General features: G+C 40.8%; 1 protein-coding gene across 1 annotated transcript; it reads left to right on the top strand.

Annotated features, from left to right (window-relative positions):
- Positions 1–370: 370 nt before the first annotated feature.
- On the top strand, positions 371–14,579 carry ppp2r1bb (protein phosphatase 2, regulatory subunit A, beta b). The gene is made up of 15 exons (XM_085370756.1): positions 371–487; positions 1,094–1,184; positions 1,303–1,403; positions 2,159–2,391; positions 2,533–2,680; positions 2,809–2,964; positions 4,272–4,386; positions 4,486–4,556; positions 6,067–6,201; positions 7,538–7,711; positions 7,886–7,946; positions 11,787–11,941; positions 12,533–12,675; positions 12,803–12,894; positions 13,002–14,579. The coding sequence occupies exons 1-15, from the start codon at positions 410–412 to the stop codon at positions 13,016–13,018; spliced, it is 1,770 nt and encodes a 589-aa protein (XP_085226882.1). The 5' UTR covers positions 371–409; the 3' UTR covers positions 13,019–14,579.
- The last annotated feature ends 4,922 nt before the right edge of the window (positions 14,580–19,501 follow it).

The raw sequence follows: 19,501 nt of genomic DNA, 5'->3' as shown, positions 1-19,501 counted from the left end.
TGTTGTAAACCTCAACATCTGGCAATAAACCCATTCTGATTCTGATTCTGATTCTGATAAGGAATTCCTCAGAGATTCATGGATGTAATGATGAGAGATGCTGAGGATAGGGTGATATGGAGGCAGGTGATCCGCCTCCTAAATAAGCAGTTTAAAGAAGAAGAAAGAGGTCTTTAAGGGGAAGAAAGAGAGACTGATTGAGCTAAAAAATAAACAAAACCCTAGTTTATTGTAATATTCTCCAGTCCAGTAGGTGGCAATAAAACACATCTAGGCTGGTTTGAAAGTCGCCAAAGGTAGAAGAAGAAGCAAGCTCCGAGAAGGGGAGGGCCCTGCAGCTGCTGCTTTCTGGCAGAAACCCCGTAGTGTAGCACCGCAGCGCCATTCGGTAACTGCAACAGTATCCAAAATGGCAGGAGCTGATGGAGACGATTCTCTTTATCCTATCGCCGTTCTCATTGATGAACTGCGAAATGAGGACGTTCAGGTAGGAACCCTGATTTTAATATTATTGTTTTTTTTTATATTAAAGATCAAAGCGTTTGGCATAATTTCTTAGTCGTCAGATTGTTAGCTAGCTATCTAGCAAATATGCTAAGTAACGTTCTCGGTCTGGGCCTATCAGGAATTTTCTGCCGGGCCCACCCTACCCGGCTATTCTAGTTTGTTGTCGACAGTAATATACCGCTCTTTGAGTTGGTTTTTACGCAGATGTACATTTTAATATATTATCACGAAGATTGACAAACTAGGTCATTCATTTAGCTGCTAGCTAATGTCTAGCCAAGCTAGCCGAATGAGCGTTCAACTAAGGAATCACAACAGCGGGGCGTTTGAGGCCGCAGTGGGTATAGATCACGGCTGATCACGCAATTTATTCCTATCAGTCAGTGGAAAGCTTTGCCTTCTAGCAAGCAATTTGAAACGCTGGGTCGCTTTAGTTAGCAACTTGTGACGCAATTTTAAACCAGATGATAACACTAATACGCGTTCTTGGGTTAACAGTATGAATTATAGGGTTGTATTTATTTATTTATTTAGTTATTGGCTCAGGGTTTCTGAATCCATCACTAATTTTCCATTTTTCTTCCAGTTGCGTCTGAACAGCATCAAGAAGCTGTCCACTATTGCGCTGGCCCTGGGTGTAGAGAGGACCCGAACTGAACTCCTCCCTTTCCTCACAGGTAATAAAAGCAGTTTTATATTAAAGCGCTGAATGTGTTGCACTTAAAACTGGGCCTTGTAGTTGCTGAGGCTGCCAGTAATCCACATGTAGATTTACAGTCCTTCTCTCACCCTCAGACACCATCTATGATGAAGATGAGGTGCTTTTGGCATTGGCTGAACAGCTTGGCAATTTCACTATGCTGGTGGGAGGTCCAGAGTATGTCCACTGTCTTCTGGTAAGTCTACAAGCTTCAGATTTTTTTTGTAAACACATGCTTGCAAGGAGATGCATTCCCCATTATATTAAATCTGTATTGACATTTCCTTAGAATTAGCTAGTTTATGTAAAAGTCAATTTACTACACATGAACTTTGCATCAATGTATTTTTCAAGAGTGGGCCAAATGCTAATGTTAAAGTCAGGTTATATTAGGTTGCACTAAGACACAAAGGGTAGTATCTAAACACATCTTAACCCACACATAGTTCATTTACTGGATTTAGACTAGTAATAACAAACTGTTGACACAATTACATCAGTCCCTCAGCTCAACAGTTTCACCATAGGACTGACCTGTGGACTTAGGATCAAAGATGATCATGTTTGTGACGACAAAAATAAAAGTAATCGACTGACATTTCAACTCTTAAGATTTGATGATTTTCCTAACTTTTCTTTGTTTGTTGTAAAGAGATTTTTAAATTTGGAATTAGCAGTACATCATATTCTATACAATTGTTTTATCACAACCATGTATAAATTTTCAGTTTGTTGAAAGGTACATTTTCTAAATTCAGACTGTAAGCAATCCTATGCAGCCAGTCATTTGTTAGTATTTATGTAGCATCTAGAGATTCATTGTGAGTAACCCCTTAATGCCTATTGTATCATATTTGCTATATAGAGTTTTTGTGAGATGTTTATTTGTGATGCTTTTCCATCATCAGTGTGGATTAAGTTGATCTCCACTTATTTCTTCTTGATGTTTAGCCTCCTCTGGAGAGCCTAGCTACAGTGGAAGAGACAGTAGTCAGAGACAAAGCTGTGGAGTCCCTGCGAAAGATCTCTCAGGAGCACTCTCCAGTTGACCTGGAGGTCCACTTTGAGCCTTTGGTGAAGCGGTTGGCCAGTGGTGACTGGTTCACTTCTCGCACATCTGCCTGTGGCCTCTTTAGCGTCTGTTATCCTCGTGTTTCCAGCACCGTCAAGGCTGAGATTCGCCAGTAAGTGGCTTCTTGAAAAGTGGAGAGATTTTTAAATTCCTCCAAATCCTTTTTTCTTAACTTATTTGCTTGTAATGAGTCACTTGGTGGTTGTTTTAGTCTTCTAACAAGGTTTCATTTGATGTTTGTTGTTATTTCTAGGCATTTTCGCACCTTGTGCTCAGATGACACTCCTATGGTGCGTCGTGCTGCAGCATCCAAACTGGGGGAATTTGCCAAAGTCTTGGAGCTGGAGTATGTAAAAAGTGACATAATTTCCCTTTTCACTGCCCTGGCCTCTGATGAGCAGGTATGAACATCCATCCAAAAAAAAAAAAAAAAAAAATCCATTGAACTGCAGTGTTCTTATTTTGGGTAGTCAATTCTTGGTGTCGTTGCCTGTTGGGAGGCCAAACTGATCCCATCTTTCTTCATCAGGACTCAGTGCGGCTGCTTGCAGTGGAGGCTTGTGTCAGTATTGCCACTCTGCTGCCTCAGGAGGATCTGGAGACCCTGGTGATGCCAACCCTACGTCAGGCTGCAGAAGATAAGTCCTGGAGGGTCCGTTACATGGTTGCTGACAAGTTCTCTGAGGTAAACTGAAAAACAACTTCTTTGATTTAAATGTAGAATTAACATTTTGGAAATTCTGTTTAAAACCAACTTTAAATAGGGCACTTTTTTGATATAGAGTAATTCTGAAGCGGAGTTGACTGTTTTTCTTTTACTGGATATAAAACCAACAACAGTAAAAGGTTCATACATTTCAATGTTAATCTGCTGTATTTCTTTGATACTTGTTAGTAATCTTAGTTTAGACACATGTAGTGCTTTCAAAGAAGTGTTTGACATCACATCATTAAATAAACCACCCCTGTCCAAACATTTGTGCTGCATATTTACTGAGCAAAGGTGTCATTGGAATAATAATGATTAACAAACCCAACATCCTCAAACAAGTAGCTGAGATTAAATCTTAACTTCCTGTTAAAACTTTCAGAAAAAATACTAAGAGCAAAAACAGAATGGAGAGATTTAAAGGTGGCTCTCTTAGACTTGAGCTGAATTAAAGTTCTTTGTTGCCATGCTGCCGTGGGCACAACTAATCACATGCATTCAGCTAGGTCATTGAGCCATTTTTGATCAAAAGAATCTATGCAGCTGCAAAACTCGATTGAGCTTTATTATGAAGGTGACACAAGTTTAAATAAGCCCACAAACATTACTAGTAGGTAATTAAAATCTTTTACCAGTGGGCTTTAATTAAGATTTGTAATATTTGGAGCTTTATCTTTGCATTTTCATTACAATAACACCATGTTTTTGATGTGTTTAGTAAGTTCTAGAGCAAATAAAAAACATGTGTTTTTATTGGCAATAAAACAGTTGTGATATAAGGAAAAATGCATAGTAAATATTTATTAGCTTGAACAGCCCTATTTCAGAGGCTATTTTGAGTTTTACCTGTCAGATTATAAGTAGCAGCAGAAAAGATTTAAGTATTGTACATTTTAAAAAGTCAGTTTCCAGTTAAGCCGAAGATTTAGCAAGACTGCAGCTTTGACATGCATCCATGCAATACACGGCTATACAGGGTCAGCAAAATTAAGAGGATAAGGTGCCAGGTGATAGACCCAGGCCATGGCACGTACATTAAAAAAATCTGTTTTATACATAGAAATCGTAAAGTTTATTTCCATCCTAATATTCATTGAAACCTCTTAACTATCAGTGTTGAGAATTTTGAGTCAGGTTGTTTGCTCATAATATCACAATGTGAACTTTTAGCCACATTAAAACCTCCCAGTATCTTCCAGTGACCTTTTTACTGGAAGACACTGGGAATTGTGTCACATGCTTACTTAGTAAATGGAGATTAATTGATTTCTGTCTGAATGTAGCTCCAGAAAGCAGTGGGCCCAGAGATCACAAAGAACGACCTGGTCCCAGCTTTCCAGAATCTTCTGAAGGACTGTGAAGCTGAGGTCCGTGCGGCTGCAGCCAACAAAGTCAAAGGTAGGAGATTTTCTTGAAATGAATCGCACTGGCCGAACTTGATTCAGCCTCTTGACCACTGCTTTCTATATTTTGATGATGTATTTTTCCCTTTGTCAGAATTCTGCGAGAACCTTCCAGAGGACAATCGTGAGCAGATCATCATGACTCACATCTTGCCTTGCGTCAAGGTAAAAATAAATAAACTTTTCTGTCAGCTGCAGTGTGATATTTCTTGTCAGTAAGACAAAAGTTTTGTGTTCACTGGTAAAGCAAGAAAAACAAATAAAAGCTTATATTTTTATTGTTCCTTTAAAGCACTTTTGAATGCATATGTGTTTATTTATTTTGGTTGGGGGGGGGGGCAGGGGTTGACCAATGCCATTGCTGACAGATTTTAAAGTGTGGATAATCCTTGAATCTTAGTTGTCTCCTGTGGAGGGAGGGGAAAAGGAGACTATTTTGTATAAAGTGTTCACTGAGCAGACATATTTGGTTGGTGACCCTTAGTCTGCCATCACCTTCACAAAAAGTAAAATGTTTGTTTGTGTAAACCTAAGAATTTTGAATAAGAGCACCGGGCTGTTTTTGCAGGGAAGATCCATTTCTCAGACAAAGACATAGTTAACAGTTAATCCGTAGCCTGTAAGAATAGCAGGAGAATCTAATTATGAGCTCTGCATCTTATAATGTAGTGTTTGGGGCAGATAATGGTTACACTGTCATGAAGTCATGATGTTGAAAAGGTGGCATCCATATCTCTTATATTCTAGAGAATATAAGAGATTGAGAAAATTAATCTAGTAATAAATAATTCAGGTTTTTCTCATTTATCGCACTTTTTTAAAACCATGTTATCATTTATTTATTTAGTCTGTTTGGAAGCAAATCTCTGAATTCCTTTAAATTGATGTCAAGGCCTGTTTTGTGGTTATGTTTTATAGACTATACATGCCAGTGTTGTTCAAGTTTTAAGCAGCAGGTGGCACTATTGTGTTGTAACGAACTATTGTGTCAGTAAGGGTAGTGGAAATACAGGTAGCCTCACAGTGGAATTCCTGGAACTGTACTTTTTTTTTTTTTTTTTGGTGTGTGTTTGAAAGAGAGCAAGCTGCATGACTGTCATAAGAAGTCTGTGTTTGTCCTGTAAACATACATACAGCAGTGGGAAAAGCCATCCAGGTAGCAACAAACACACTTCCCTGGAAAAATGTAATAAACGTCATAGCACGGGCACTTGGCACACGGCACACACATACCATCACTCCCACTGCAGAGTTGATTTTATTGGTAGATTGAAATGCCTGGTGTGCTGATATATGTTCTGGGAAGGGAAAATAATTTTTCAAAGGTTTTATAGTTCATTAGAGGCTTCCATGTAATACTGGTTTGAAAACACAAGTAAACATGAGCATTTAGATAACAAGCGATTTCTTTGCTTGTTTATGTACACCCATTTCTGTTTCTGTCTACATCACATTTTAAGTTTCCACGCACAGTTGTTAGATGCAATGACTGTAATCCTCACTAGTATTAAGTTCACTTTACCATGTATTTACACACAGGTCGATTATAGGCTCCTTGTGTGCTGCGTTGCAAATATGAGCCATTGCAGTGGTCTTGATGTTTATTTACATACTTTGTGTTAACTATTTGTTTGGGCTGATCTCTCTGTCTCCTGTGTTTCCCGTCCTCCATTAGGAACTTGTTTCAGACACCAACCAGCATGTGAAATCGGCTCTGGCCTCAGTCATTATGGGACTTTCAACCATCCTGGGCAAGGACAACACAATAGAGCACTTACTGCCTCTATTTCTGGCTCAGCTCAAGGACGAGGTAAAGGAAATGCAGATTTTTAATTGTGGTTTCTTTATATTAGACAGCTGGCTTTGGAAATCCACAAGGCACAGTTGTAGTTTGGTACCACTGTAAACAAAAGCTGCTTACAAGGCAGCCCAATTTGACCAAGTTCTTTGGCCTTCTTTGATCAGCATGTCTTAGACAGCAAAGCCACTTAGCTGCAGCCACCAGATGTACCTGGCTGCCACCTGGCTGGGTAGGAGGATGATTCATGCAGTTGGCAGCCTAACTGAGACCTTACAATTGGAAGACTGATTGGCTGCTGTCTTGAGGAAAGCATAATTAAGTCAGACACAGCTTAGCCAAATGGGTTACTGCTTGATGCATTCTGATTGTATTTTCAGTAATAAGGAATAATTGTGGATATTTGCTGATTAAAGGAGGTAGGGTTGTGTGTCTAACATCAGAGTTATTTTTGCAACTGTCAGTATTACTTTTGTAATCATTTTTCAAAGAAGCTGCTGCAAGAATCAAATTGTAGAGCAGTCCTGATTCTGTGTTAGGTTAATGTGTTTTAGCTCCTGAATATTGATTTACATTGTTCCTCTAAGTGTGTTAGGTTCATGTTGAAGAATAGCTCACTCACATCTTCCCACATTAATACATAGTCCCATTACATTAGTGAATATTGATATCAGACACAAGTTTGGCAGGTCGGCGACAAACGTGTATCAGTGTTTTGGACGGCTTATGCTTTAAGTTCCTCAACTCTCTTCCTCTAGTCCTATTTAAAGACGGCCCATTTTCCTCACGGCACAAACACAAGACTAAGTGACTAATTAGATTAATGTCTAAACTGACAGCTTTGACTTGCAAATTTCAAATCAAAGTACATTTATCTGAGGAAAGGGAGACACTGTACAGATTTCAGATAGTTTCTGTGACTTGTTCAGCTACTGCTCTGTCTCAGCTTAAGTTAGTGTGACTGAATGTGTCAAATCATTCTTCAATTTGTGGTTTCTGGAGTTTAAAGTATGTTGATTTAAAAAGTTTAGCTGTGTACTTTTGCTGTTCCAGTTAATATCCTGTTCAAAGCTGAACAAACGCAAGCCCTAATTTCAGGCTCTTTATAATAAACATTGGTTCCGATTTGTAAGACATAACCTCTTGGCAGTCTGGTCTTTTTTGATGGGGTTAGCATAGTTGGATACATAATATGTGATTGGTCTTTTTTTCTTCTTCTTCTTAAGTGTAAAATATGTAGGTTAAGAAGTTTTACATTTTCGATTATATCGGGTTTGAAATGAATCAGAATTTGATGACAGTAGGCTGGCATGACCTTAACCTATCTCTCGTAATTCGTCTGTTTTAGTGCCCTGAGGTGCGTCTGAACATCATCTCCAACCTTGACTGTGTGAACGAGGTGATTGGCATACGACAGCTCTCTCAGTCACTGCTGCCGGCCATTGTGGAGTTGGCAGAAGATGCAAAGTGGAGGGTTCGCCTTGCCATCATAGAGTACATGCCCTTGCTGGCAGGACAGCTGGTGAGTCGTGGAGTCTAGGAAAGACAGCTGCAAGCCATATAACATGTTTTAAATGTCATCCTTAATTAACACCATGTGTAAAAACACCAACATTAGCTAAAATGCTATCAGGCCCGATTTGACTGTAGATAACCAGGAAATTGTTGTGATTATATTTTATCCTTTTTCCTGCAGGGAGTCGAGTTCTTTGATGAGAAGCTCAATACCCTTTGTATGGCCTGGCTTATTGACCATGGTAAGGTGCTGTTATGGGTTTCAAAGTTTGTCAATTTGATGTACTATCATCGTCATAGGACGATACTTTATCTGTTTGGTCTTAAGGTGGAGCTGAGTATTTGACTGTTTGCATATTTGTTTGTTGGGGAGGTATTTGGTTTTCAATTTTGGGATTTGGATATTTGTTCATAATATTTACATGTAAATGCATACAGTCAGCTTTGGTGCCTGACACCCTTCTCACTCACAGCAGTGATCTTCACACTTCAGTTCACCTCATTGTTGCCAACTTGGCGAACTTATGAGACGCTGCTTAAACAGATGCTTAAATGGGCAGCTTTCTTTGCAACACCCCCTTTAGCCTATGAATACAAATCTTAGCCTGAAAATTGTCCTCGTTTTCTAGTTTTCGCTGCAGGAGGGTTGCACTTACTGTGGCAATGCCCCTAATTCTCTCGCCTCTTCCCAATGGCATTTTATTTACTTTGGCTGTCAGTGCTCGGTAGCACTCTGATACCTTCATCATACACTAGCTTTTTTTGTTTCGTTTTTTTAAACATAAGTAGGAACTGCTTATTCCTTTATGAATTTTCACCATTACATATCCACACAGTTGTATTTTGATTCTCTCTTTAATTTCTCTGACTGAACTTTGCACGCAGTTTAGAGAGGTCCTCTTACCAGTCTGATACTATTTTATGACCAGGTCAGAGAGACTGTTGGAGAGAAGAGACTAATAAGCTTAGAGGGTGGAAGTGAAGAAGTTTCAGGGTAAAGAAGGGGTGAGATGGAGGTGTTTTGTTTTATACATACCATTGGAGACTCTTCATCTGTAGCGTAGTACAGCTGTAATCAGCAAAGAACTAAATCATCTAGTACAATGGTGTTTGAGAAGTTGTCAGATCTTGTGTCACAATAGAACTGTATATGGACCCTCTCATTTCCATTTTGACACATGAAGGAGTCATCTACATTTGTGCAGATCTTGGGTGATCTCGAGTTGCTACGTTGTGTTAATCACAGCAGTTCTTCTATTGGTTTTTCTGCACAGTTAAGGGGCTCGTCTTTCATTGCATTCAGTCACGTAGCAAGTTTCAGTCAATTTAAGAAACGTTATCTTAACCCATCTTCTCCATTCACTCTGCTTTGAGGGAGTAGCTGCACACATTTTCAGTGAAACAGAAAACAAAGAAAAAGAGAATCTAGAACCTTGAGTGAAAACAGTTGTCGGCACAAAGACTTGCACTGACTGGAAATTGAAGCAAATACACATAAATGAGGTAAACGGGGTCCTGTTGGAAACTTCTAATAATTTTATCCTGATGGATAATTGTATACCGTTATTTCCAGTATATATTTTTTTAAACATGTCTTGTTGATGTATTTATCTCTCACTGTTATTGATTCACATTGTTTTATGTAACACACAGAAAGCCTGTAAAGAGAATTTCTCTGAAAATTTGCTCTCAGGAGAGCCTGCCCTCAGACCCTCCTAGCTGTAGCAGCATTTTACTCTGTCCACGCGATGCTGTCACCCTTCGCTGTTTGCATCCCCATAGAACAGTTCAGCCACTCTTTCATACTTTGTTACGTCAGTTAACCTTGTTTTTCTATACAACAGCCTGCAGTTCTAGCTTTGGATTTATACTGTTGTTAATGGACTTTAAAATCCCTGTTGGGTCACTGAGCGAGTCTGTGTGTGTTTATCTGTGCATGTTTGCCCTGGGGTCTTTCTCTTCCCGGTAGTTTTAAACGGTTCTGCGAAACAATCATCCTTATTCAAACGCTGAAAGAGCTGTTTATCCTTAGAACTTCACAACACACCCAACTGTATTTATAACCTAGAATATTTGTGGTATGCATTAAGTTTTCCCTGTGTATGTAGTGTTCTTTTGACATTGAGTTTTCCAATTAGAGAGAGACACGCTCTCTGTTGAGGACAAAGGGCCAGCTGGGTTACATCATTGGAATGCTGCTGGTGTGAGTTTCTCTATATGTGTGTGTGTGTGTGTGTGTGTGTGTGTGGTGTGGGGGGGGGGCTAGGGTTAGGGCTGTGCCACACTTACGTAAGCCCTTCAGAGAAAGACGGGAGCACAGGTATCAGCCCAGAATCTTTCCCTCACTGGCTTAATTACAGAGAAAATTATTTGTGTATTTTCCTCTTCTTTTTTTGTCACACAGCATACAAATACCATTAGTCTAATTTCTAACAGTGAGTTCTTCTATTTGTCGCTTTATTGCTCTAAATTCTATTTGAGGTGAAAGCTGTAGCGTCATAATTGCTACAGCAAATAATGCTGATAAATAAAATCTGTAATTTTTGTTGAATGGATGCAGATACTGCATATATCCTAACAATGGGGTAAAATCAGGGGTAAAACAATAGATGGGACATTTTGTACTTTCATTACAGTAACTTTAAAACGTATGTCAGACTTCACTGATGGACACGCATGTAAACAAATCTTCATGGATATTGTGAGACATGAAGATTCTCTTCACAACCAGTGTAGAATAACCGTTGCCCAACAATGCAACTGCAGAAATGCTCTTGGGTGTATTTATAACAAGATTGGCAGCTGTATTTACATTTCCTGGCTACACACTTAAAATATGTAATGAGATGGATAAATCAAAAGAAGGCTCCTTCAGTAACAAAGATCTAAGTTGTCACAAAGAAGACAATGATCTGTATGTGTTGGCTGAGTAACCCTCTGGCCTTAAAAAGGATGACTGTCCAGATGAGATATAACCAAAAGAGAATTGATACAATTATAGTAAGTTAGTCATCACATAATAATGTGTTTTGAGGGCGTGTTTTTCTGGCTTGTGTGTGCGTGCAATTATCGCCCTGATTTTTATTGTCCAGCTCGAAGATGTTCGCAAGCAAACTGCTCTTGCTGTTCCCTTGACCAAATTGGTTCAGTATGATGAGTCTTGTTTGCCTCGGGGCTCTGCAGTTTATACCAGTGCCCAGAGAGAATATCAGTCACCTTTTTAAGTCGGCCATCTCACACACCAATAGACGCACTCACTCCCACTGAAATCGGTACAACTGTGTGTATGGCATATTTTGTCACACTACATGGATGTTTATATATATAACCTGAAGCGTGTGTTGACCCACACTCATTGTTGAACCTGAATGTGTCCTGTGTAAGCACAGGGCCACACTGTGATCCCAGCACAGCCGCTCTGTCTGTTAAAGAGGTGTAAAACAAGCAGTATGTTAGCAAAGTGTTGAGGCCATTACACACCTCACATGTGTGTTTTTGCAGAAAACTTGTCCTCCAGAAATGCGCTGTGGACAAAAATTAAGTTGACATCAAGAAGTGATGAGCTGGTCCTGATGTTTCTAAACAGGAAATGGAAGAAACTGAGATTCTGGGTTCATCCAGTTGTCACAAGAAAGAGGCAGCAGACAGAATGTCATGCTTTGCTCCAAGAGTTTTTTCGAGCTTCATTTGAAAATATTAATGCTGCAAACTATAAACTGCTGCATTAAGAATAGATGACTCAGAAAAGTGTTTTTTGAAGCATGGGTTTTATATATCTGCTGTGTAAAGGCCTTTAGACACTTGTTTGTAATAAAAAATAAATAAATAAAAAATAAGAGTTTGTCTTATTTCAGGACACGCAAACGAAATAGATATGAGGAGCAAAATTACTATAATGACAAGCAAGATTTTAAAATTGTGGATTGCAAACAGCAAGCAAAATGAAGAGTGTAATCTTGGAGGATTTTAGCAAGCAAAGCAGATTTGGAAAGAGCCCATCAAGCTCATTCACAGAGACCTGGAAAGGGAGACATGGCACACGCAGACCTTTCACACAGAATGCTGTTGTGTGTTTTTTCTAGTGTATGCCATCCGTGAGGCAGCGACCTGTAACCTAATGAAGCTCGTGGAGAAGTTTGGAGCAGAGTGGGCCCAGAACACCATCGTGCCCAAAGTGCTGGGTATGGCCAACGATCCCAATTACCTCCACAGGATGACCACTCTGTTCTGCATCAATGTGAGTCGACAGATCTTTATTCTATATGCACATGATGGCCTTTGGAGTTTGTTTGAGGGGCTTATTTTCTGTACTGATCCATCTAAAATGACTCTAGTCTCTCTAATAAAAAGCAGAGATTAGTTGTTTTTCTTATACTACCAGCTGTCGCCAAGTGCTTTCTCGAAGTGGATCGTTAGACCGTGAGGTGTCTGTTTTGTTGTGGCAGCTTTGCCTTCTGTTACAAAGCGCCTCAGCATAACTTTTCTTTGGCACTCTTTTAATACCTGTTATGCCTTAAAGGTTTCAGACTCACAGTATTGAAGCTAGATTCAATAATGCAGATCCACTTTATTGCACTGCACATGGGAAAAGCCTAGTTTAGGAATTAAGGGTTTGTTTTATTAATATAAATGCAGTAACTTTAACAGGGCAAGCTAAGCTCTGGACTAAAATATGACCCAAGTATACTTATCTGGATCACCTACCTTCTTCACTTGAGGTAAACGAAGGCAGCAGTCACTATTAGGAAAGAAGTGTATGAGCTTCTTAAAAAATAAATCACTTACATGTAGATTTTGTCATCTTGGTAACTCCTGCATTCTGTCTCAGGCTTTGTCAAAGGCATGTGGCCAGGAGATCACCACTAAGCAGATGCTGCCTGTGGTCCTCAAGATGTCCAATGACCAAGTGGCCAACGTCCGCTTCAATGTGGCGAAATCCCTTCAGAAGATTGGCCCTATCCTCGACAGCAAGTATGTTGTCTGGAATTTGAGCACTCTGTGCTTTCTCTGCACAGTGGAGGGGGAAAACTGACTAAAGTCTGAAATCCAGAACGAGCTTTGAGTCTAATAAATGTCGTCCTCACTTTGTCCCTTGCAGTGCCCTTCAAACAGAAGTGAAGCCAGTGCTGGAGAAGCTGGCTTCAGACACAGACATGGATGTTAAATACTTTGCCCAGGAGGCCATTAGTGGTAAGCTTTCCTATCACTGGGTATTAAAACCATTTAACAGATTGAGTTATATTTGAAATATATTTAAAAATGACTAAAATTGCAATTATCTTCTCTTTCGTACACAGTTCTGGCGCTAGCATAACCGGCCAGCCCGACATGGGTTAACCAGATACCCACCTGAGTCAAGGCAACACTTTTACAAGATATTTATTGATGTTCAGGATCAACTGGTTAATGTATAGAGAAAGCTGTCAACAGTTTTATTTTTTGTTTCTTTTTCCCTATGTTTATTCCTTTTTTTTCTTTCTTTTTTTTACTGTCCAATGGGTGTCCATGTCCAGGTATAGCACATAGGCTTATTTGTTAACCTTTCGCTTTGCTGTAAATGGGTGCTTCTACAAAGGCAAAGTGTTGATGAAACTGAAATAAGTGGTGCATGCATGTGCTACTGTACTCGCTAGTCATTGCTAACCAGTACCCCCCTCACATTCCTCCCTTTTTACGCCCTTGGCCGCTGTTGTACTTGAGCTGCAGTCGTCACACCGTACCACGTCTCTGTTAGCTACCTAGGACTGTGCTAACTCTTTGTGCTGCAGCACTTTTTCTCCCAGTGTTAAACTTTTAGCAGCAGATGGTGCAACAAGCTGTTAATTTTTTTTCCCTGAGCTTCATCTTGAAACAGCCCCCTTTTCCCAGAGATGCAGCTCTACAGAGAAGTAGAAATTGAAAGGTCTTTCAAGGTGTTATGAAATATGTTTTTTGTTTTTGTCACCAAATCAAACCCCTCGCCTCTGAAATCCTTCACAGAATTAGAATCTACAAGGTTTTAAAGAAATGATGTCCTGTGTAATTCCTCATCCACCAGACTGCTGTGCTCTGAGTTGGTCAGTAATGGAGAGGGGCCAGATCAGTTGTAAATTGTTGCTCATAACTGTCCCACATCCAGATTAGTAATTTTTGGTACGTGTGGAAAGATGGGACGTAATGTTCTGTAGTATATTGTCGGCATTACTCTTAATCTTTGTGCCAATGACTTTAGAAAGCAGCTGTGTTTTCTTTTAATATGCCGGTAAACCGGTTTCGTCTGCCATGTTGTGTAAAAAGACAGCATTGTTTTCTGGAAGCGACACTATTAGTCTTGACGGTAATGGGATCGTACAACTTAATTGACTACAGCTATGGGGGCTAGTGCACAACCACAGCAGTCCATGCGCTCTAGAGCCGATCAATTTTTTCCTTAAATCCATGCTTGGGTGCCCCCTCCCTCCTCCCCTCCCCTCCCCACTGAACAGGAGGTTTAAAAGCCTTTCAATAAACGTTAAGGGCCATCACTTTTAATCGTTGCTTAAAAACCTCTACACAATGGAGAACAAGTGCATGCTTTGAAAGAAAGTGGGAAGGGGAGCAGGGAGCATGTGTACGTAAGGCTGCATAATGTTTTATTACGGGGTGGGAGCTGGGGTGGTTATGGGCGGATTGAATAAATGTATCGTCTGTGCTGATAAAAGGAACTTTTGTCTTTCCCTGAACTCCTTATGCCATTCCCTTCTCTCTTCTCCCCTCCCGCCTTCCTCATTTTGTTGTTGAATAAACCTTGATTGTTGATTGTCCTGTATCACGAAGACTGCGCTTTTATTTTTGTTTTGAATTCTCTTCTAAATTGGGATGCTGTACTACTGTATCTTGATCTGAATAAAGTAACACAGAGGAGCCAGTGTACCCTTCTTTTGTAACTTCGCAGTTAGGACATCAAGTCCTTTTTGTCAGTATAATTGGCCGCTTCAGGGTGAAGACAGGAATCATCCAATTAAAACAATTTGGAGAATAACAGACGAACCACTTTAAAATATTCTTGAAATATAAATTGTATTGACAACAAATCACAGGCCTGCTGTGGATGTTTAGCTTCTGGAAAAACCAGTAAAAGCTGTCTTTTGGGGGGTCTCTTTGTATTTACAAACCCCTGCTGGATGGATGGAACCATTCTTCCTAGAGATAGTCCTCATCTGGTGTTTTGATGATGGGAAAGAAGAGAGATGTCTACCACTTTGTTCTACAGTGTACTCCACTGGATGGAGGACCTGTGACTGAAGTCATAGCCATTGATCCCTTGTGCCATGTGCATAGGGGGCTGTGGAAAACTTCCACAACACTGGTTTCTCCCAAGAGGCAGTTTCCATCTGGATAGAAAGTATGGGGTGGGTAATGCAATATTATCCCATTACAGGGACACCAAACATGAATATTAAATAAATTAAGATAAGACATATGTTGTGCCACATATCTGTCTTATAAGACAGATGTTTGATTTTTGATGATTTGTAGTGGTTAATTGCTGTATTATCAGAAACAGATTGTAAGTTGCCAACATGACCCTATTCACTACAGACTAATTGACTGTTATGGCAGCTTTTAGGGTTTCTCTGCTTGACAATCTGATTTTGCAGCAAACTGAAGATAAGTAACTTACTAGATAGAGCTGATATTAAGTTTAACTTTTGAGAGCATAATATACATATATGTGTGTGTATATACACACACATATGTGTGTATATACACACACATATAGATATATATATATATGTATAGTCAAAGTAGACTTTGGTACTTCAGCATTGGTTTATAGGCTATGACTATGCCCATGGAAAGATTTCATAGAAAACAGCTGTTCCACCCCCTTAAAAAAAACAAAAGGCAACATAATGGTGGCCTGCTTTGACAATTGGCGGGTCACTCATGATTTTGGCCGTATGAGAAGGGCATCAAAGTGCTACCATAATAATCAAGAATGACTTTCAGCTTTTCTGCTTGAAATTTCCCGATATAGTACTTGAAATGATTTCACCACTGAAAGAAGTCAGTGAGTCAGAATGCAATCAGTGAGAGAAAACAGCTGAAGTTTCTGGCGATGTGCACTGGATGAATTTGGAGGGTTTCTGGTCTTAAGTTCTGAGTCGAGTTGACGTATCGGTTAAATGTGCCTGAAGGAGTTGAAGTAATTGAAAGCAAGTGACGCATCAAAGGAAAAGAAAGAAAAAGCAGTGGCTCAAGGCTGGGACTTGCCCATTCTGATTTAACATGGCGTTAAAATCACTTGTGTCACTTTGGCTTAATGATTGAACCTGTTTTCTTGCAGTGAAGTTGAGTCTGATCACAGTTCTGTCCCCAAAGCGGGGTTCATGATCACATATTTCTGGTTAAAGGACAACGTCTAATTCCCCCCCCTCCAGCATTTATGATGAACACAGGCATTCTAACACACGGTCTCTTTGTCACTACAAGAAGATTGTGGATTTATGTATCTGTATATTTAAGTCTAATCAACAACTTGGAAAGTTGGTCACAAGCAGAAAGATCCAATTTTGTCCTTGTGATTTAAATGCTCTTTGTTCGATTTGGAAGGAGTGCTTCTCAGCCTGTCGACGTCTGCAGGAAAATGTGGCATTAATTTCACTAGCTCCTGGTCTCATATTTGCTCAGTTCTGACCTGGTAGGCAGCTGTTCAGAGATGAAAGCGATGGTCCTGCGGGCTGTTTTGGCCACGGGGAACCATGCAGAGCAGGAGCAGGGTCTGCAGCTGACACCTGCCCTCATCTCGACTACTGTGGAGAGGGAGACTGCAAAATAAGGGCTCGGTTTGGAAGTGGACATGCGCTGTAAGCAAGCGTATGAATAACATGCCACTTACTTGTTATGCATATGCTATGTGCAGCACATCCGAGATGCCCCAACGTTTCTGTTCATTCCAAATGAGGAGTCAGCAGAGAGCTTTGAGGCAATGAATCACATGGCAGGGATCTTTATGAGAATCCCAACCTTACTTTTTTTTTTTTTAATCGCCTCAAATCTTCCATCAGCCCTCCTTGGAGCTGTGTGCTCTCCCTATCCTCCACCCAGCCCTAATTTCCGGAGCACATTATGCACACATACTGTAATGCACAGCCTGGTGTGGCTGCTGAGTGTCAGCACATTCTGCTACAGCAGGACCCACTCGAGAGCCATTGAGAATATAGCAGCTTAAAGGCAGGATGTGCTTTTCAAGAAATGGTGTGAAGTAGTAGGAGGAGAAGGAGGAGGCTTGATGGTAGATGGAACCTGTGAGACTGATAACAAGAGCCAAACCATACCTCAGACATGGCTTGACACATATGAAATAATGAAGGGTTGTTTTCTTTCTTTCTAAAATATCTGGTGATCTAGAAGCTTTGAAGCACATTTTTTTCCCCATTACAGCCAAAAATCTTCATTAAAAGACGATTACTTGAGGACAAGGGCTAATCTGCCCTCTAAATCCACTTGAGTTCATGAGGCAGTAATGAAACAGCAGCAACCTATTCCTATCTATTTAGATCCTGTTATTCGGGGGGATTTTCAGCAGCTAGAACCCCTGACAGAGCTGAGAGCCCTGACGTCAATGCAGCTGCCTCCCAGGACCATGTCATTTATAATGAAAGGAGTCAAGCAAAGCCCCCACACAGCACGGCTCACTCACACACACACACACACACACACACACACACACACACACACACGAGTGAGGTCAGACGCTCTCAGGGTGACAAATGACAAATATCAGTTGGGAGAAGAGGAACGTTGGCCCACTCATTTTTCTTTTTTTTCTTCCCTCCTCAAGTCACCTTGTCATCTCAGCGCTCCCTCCTCCTCCTCTTCTATTCTGTTGCCTTTTATCATGGGGTTTATAAGCTGTACAAACTTTTTTTTCTCCCCCCCACACCCCGCCCTTAAATAATATCCAAGCACACACGAAGAACGCTCAAGCAAGTGTGTGGTTCACACTTGGCTCGGCTGTAACATCCAGCTCAGAGCCCCTGCAGGACCTGATTTTTCCAGGCACTACTGGGTCATGTGTGCTGGGATTTTCTGACTCTGTCCATCTGCTGGCTAGCATGTGATCAGTGTGCATTCAGTGGAGGAGGAAATGGGAGCGCTGCGTGACCTTCCTTCGAACAGGAGATCATTTTAGAGAAGAAAATCTTCGGCGGATGCCCTGCAGAGCTATAGCATTTACCTCAAACTCACTTACTGCAAAGCCTGCAGTGGGCTTTTAGAGGTTTTTATTAATACATTTATTTATTTTTTAGATGAATTACATTATGAAGAAAAGAAAATGCATCGCTTGTTACAGAAGTTTAGTTTCTCCTCTGCATTTGAGAGAGTATTTGTCTCTCTCTCTCTTTTTTGGTGCATCTCTAATCCTGAACAGTGCTGTGATCTCCTGCTCTAAAAGACGCAGTAGGATGTTGTCATCCACCCTCCTCCCGTTGTCATGACAACCATTGATGTCATTACAGTATACTTTGGCCTGATGAGTGAACAGGCTTCTGATATTGTAATATTTTACCGAGGGGAGGAAAAAAAAAAGATTACACTGTCTGTTATTGTATCAGCCTTCTTTTCTCTGTCTGTCACAGGCAGCCTGCTGGAGGTCTCAGCAGCATTCCACTGTGCTGGTGAATACGTTCTATAAATACCCACGTTTGACTGGAAAATGGTGCCGTCTTTTAGGGAAATTTGCCGGCGAGGTTGCACTTTTCAAAGGCGAAATTAAAAGTGCATCAAAATAGCCCGGTGTTGTCATCTCCTGTAATGCAGAGCTCACAGACTAAACATGAGTTTGACTCAGCAGTACCAGCAGCATGTTGTGCACATGGTCTGATCCCAGGAAAAGAAGTGAGACCCTGGTTTCCATGAACAGATTGACCCCTGCCTTCCCCTCCCCCCTGCTGCCCTCCACCTACATCACCTACCTCTGGTGGTGTATTAGTGGGATTAGCTGTTCTCTGTCTGAGTGGGCTGATTGGATTGACGTGGTCTCTCTACATGATCCCTTTCCACTCAAGAGGGAGCGAGCCTCTGCACTGAAACAGCTTTGAGAACTTCTTCTGCTTTCTCGAAGCACATTTTGCTCCAAATGTGTTTACAGGCTGGAGATCTGCAGCTGAGGTCAACCAATCGGAGCTCTGCTCGGGACAGCCCCCTCCCCTTCCTCAGGTGCACTTTACTATCAGAACAAAAAAGGTGTTTGAGTTTCATGCAGTTTGCTAAATATTGACAGATGATTGCCATGGAGATGGACTAAACGTGATATGAGAGCAGTGATCTCTCTGACTGGTCGGGCCTTTGGGTCGCATCAGTGGTGATGAATTATTCAGCCTCTCCTGCTCCGTTAACGCCGAGCGTAAAAGAGACGTGCAAAATCGCTGCAGTTGCTCACAGCTGGTTGTACAACAGAGAGGCAGAGTGTGAGTTTGTTGTCTAATTGATATGTGGTTGTGGTGTTTTAACCCTTGGTAGTACCTACGGCCATTTATCATCCACAGCGTTTTTTAATATTAGGCCATTTTCACTGTGTTGAATAGAATATAGCCAAACCTTCCAACCCTTTTTTTTTTTCATTTTTCTTTAGAATTGCCGTCTCCGTTTATTCGATTAGCTTAAGGTGGCTAAGCTAAAAACCGCCATCCACATGAGGTCCTAGAGCCATAAATCGCCCCATTGAAACCCTTTATAAACGCTATTTTTCGCTATTTTTCACTGCACAATTATTACCGTTAATATCTGTGTGATGGCTTAGGTTTCGTTTTCATTCTGGACTCAAGGCCTT

The sequence above is a fragment of the Diplotaxodon limnothrissa genome, linkage group LG14, assembly GCF_057381915.1.
Source record: "Diplotaxodon limnothrissa isolate DT_005_m linkage group LG14, D_limnothrissa_male_GT1.1, whole genome shotgun sequence".
NCBI lineage: Eukaryota > Metazoa > Chordata > Actinopteri > Cichliformes > Cichlidae > Diplotaxodon > Diplotaxodon limnothrissa.
Note: the sequence above shows the minus strand (reverse complement) of the source record. Positions and strands in the feature narration are given on the sequence as shown.

Excerpts from the sequence above, each read along its gene's own strand:
- ppp2r1bb (XM_085370756.1), top strand. The coding sequence starts at position 410 with ATGGCAGGAGCTGATGGAGACGATTCTCTTTATCCTATCGCCGTTCTC. Across the intron at positions 2,965-4,271 it reads TTGCTGACAAGTTCTCTGAG|CTCCAGAAAGCAGTGGGCCC; the intron begins GTAAACTGAAAA and ends GTCTGAATGTAG. Across the intron at positions 4,387-4,485 it reads TGCAGCCAACAAAGTCAAAG|AATTCTGCGAGAACCTTCCA; the intron begins GTAGGAGATTTT and ends TCCCTTTGTCAG.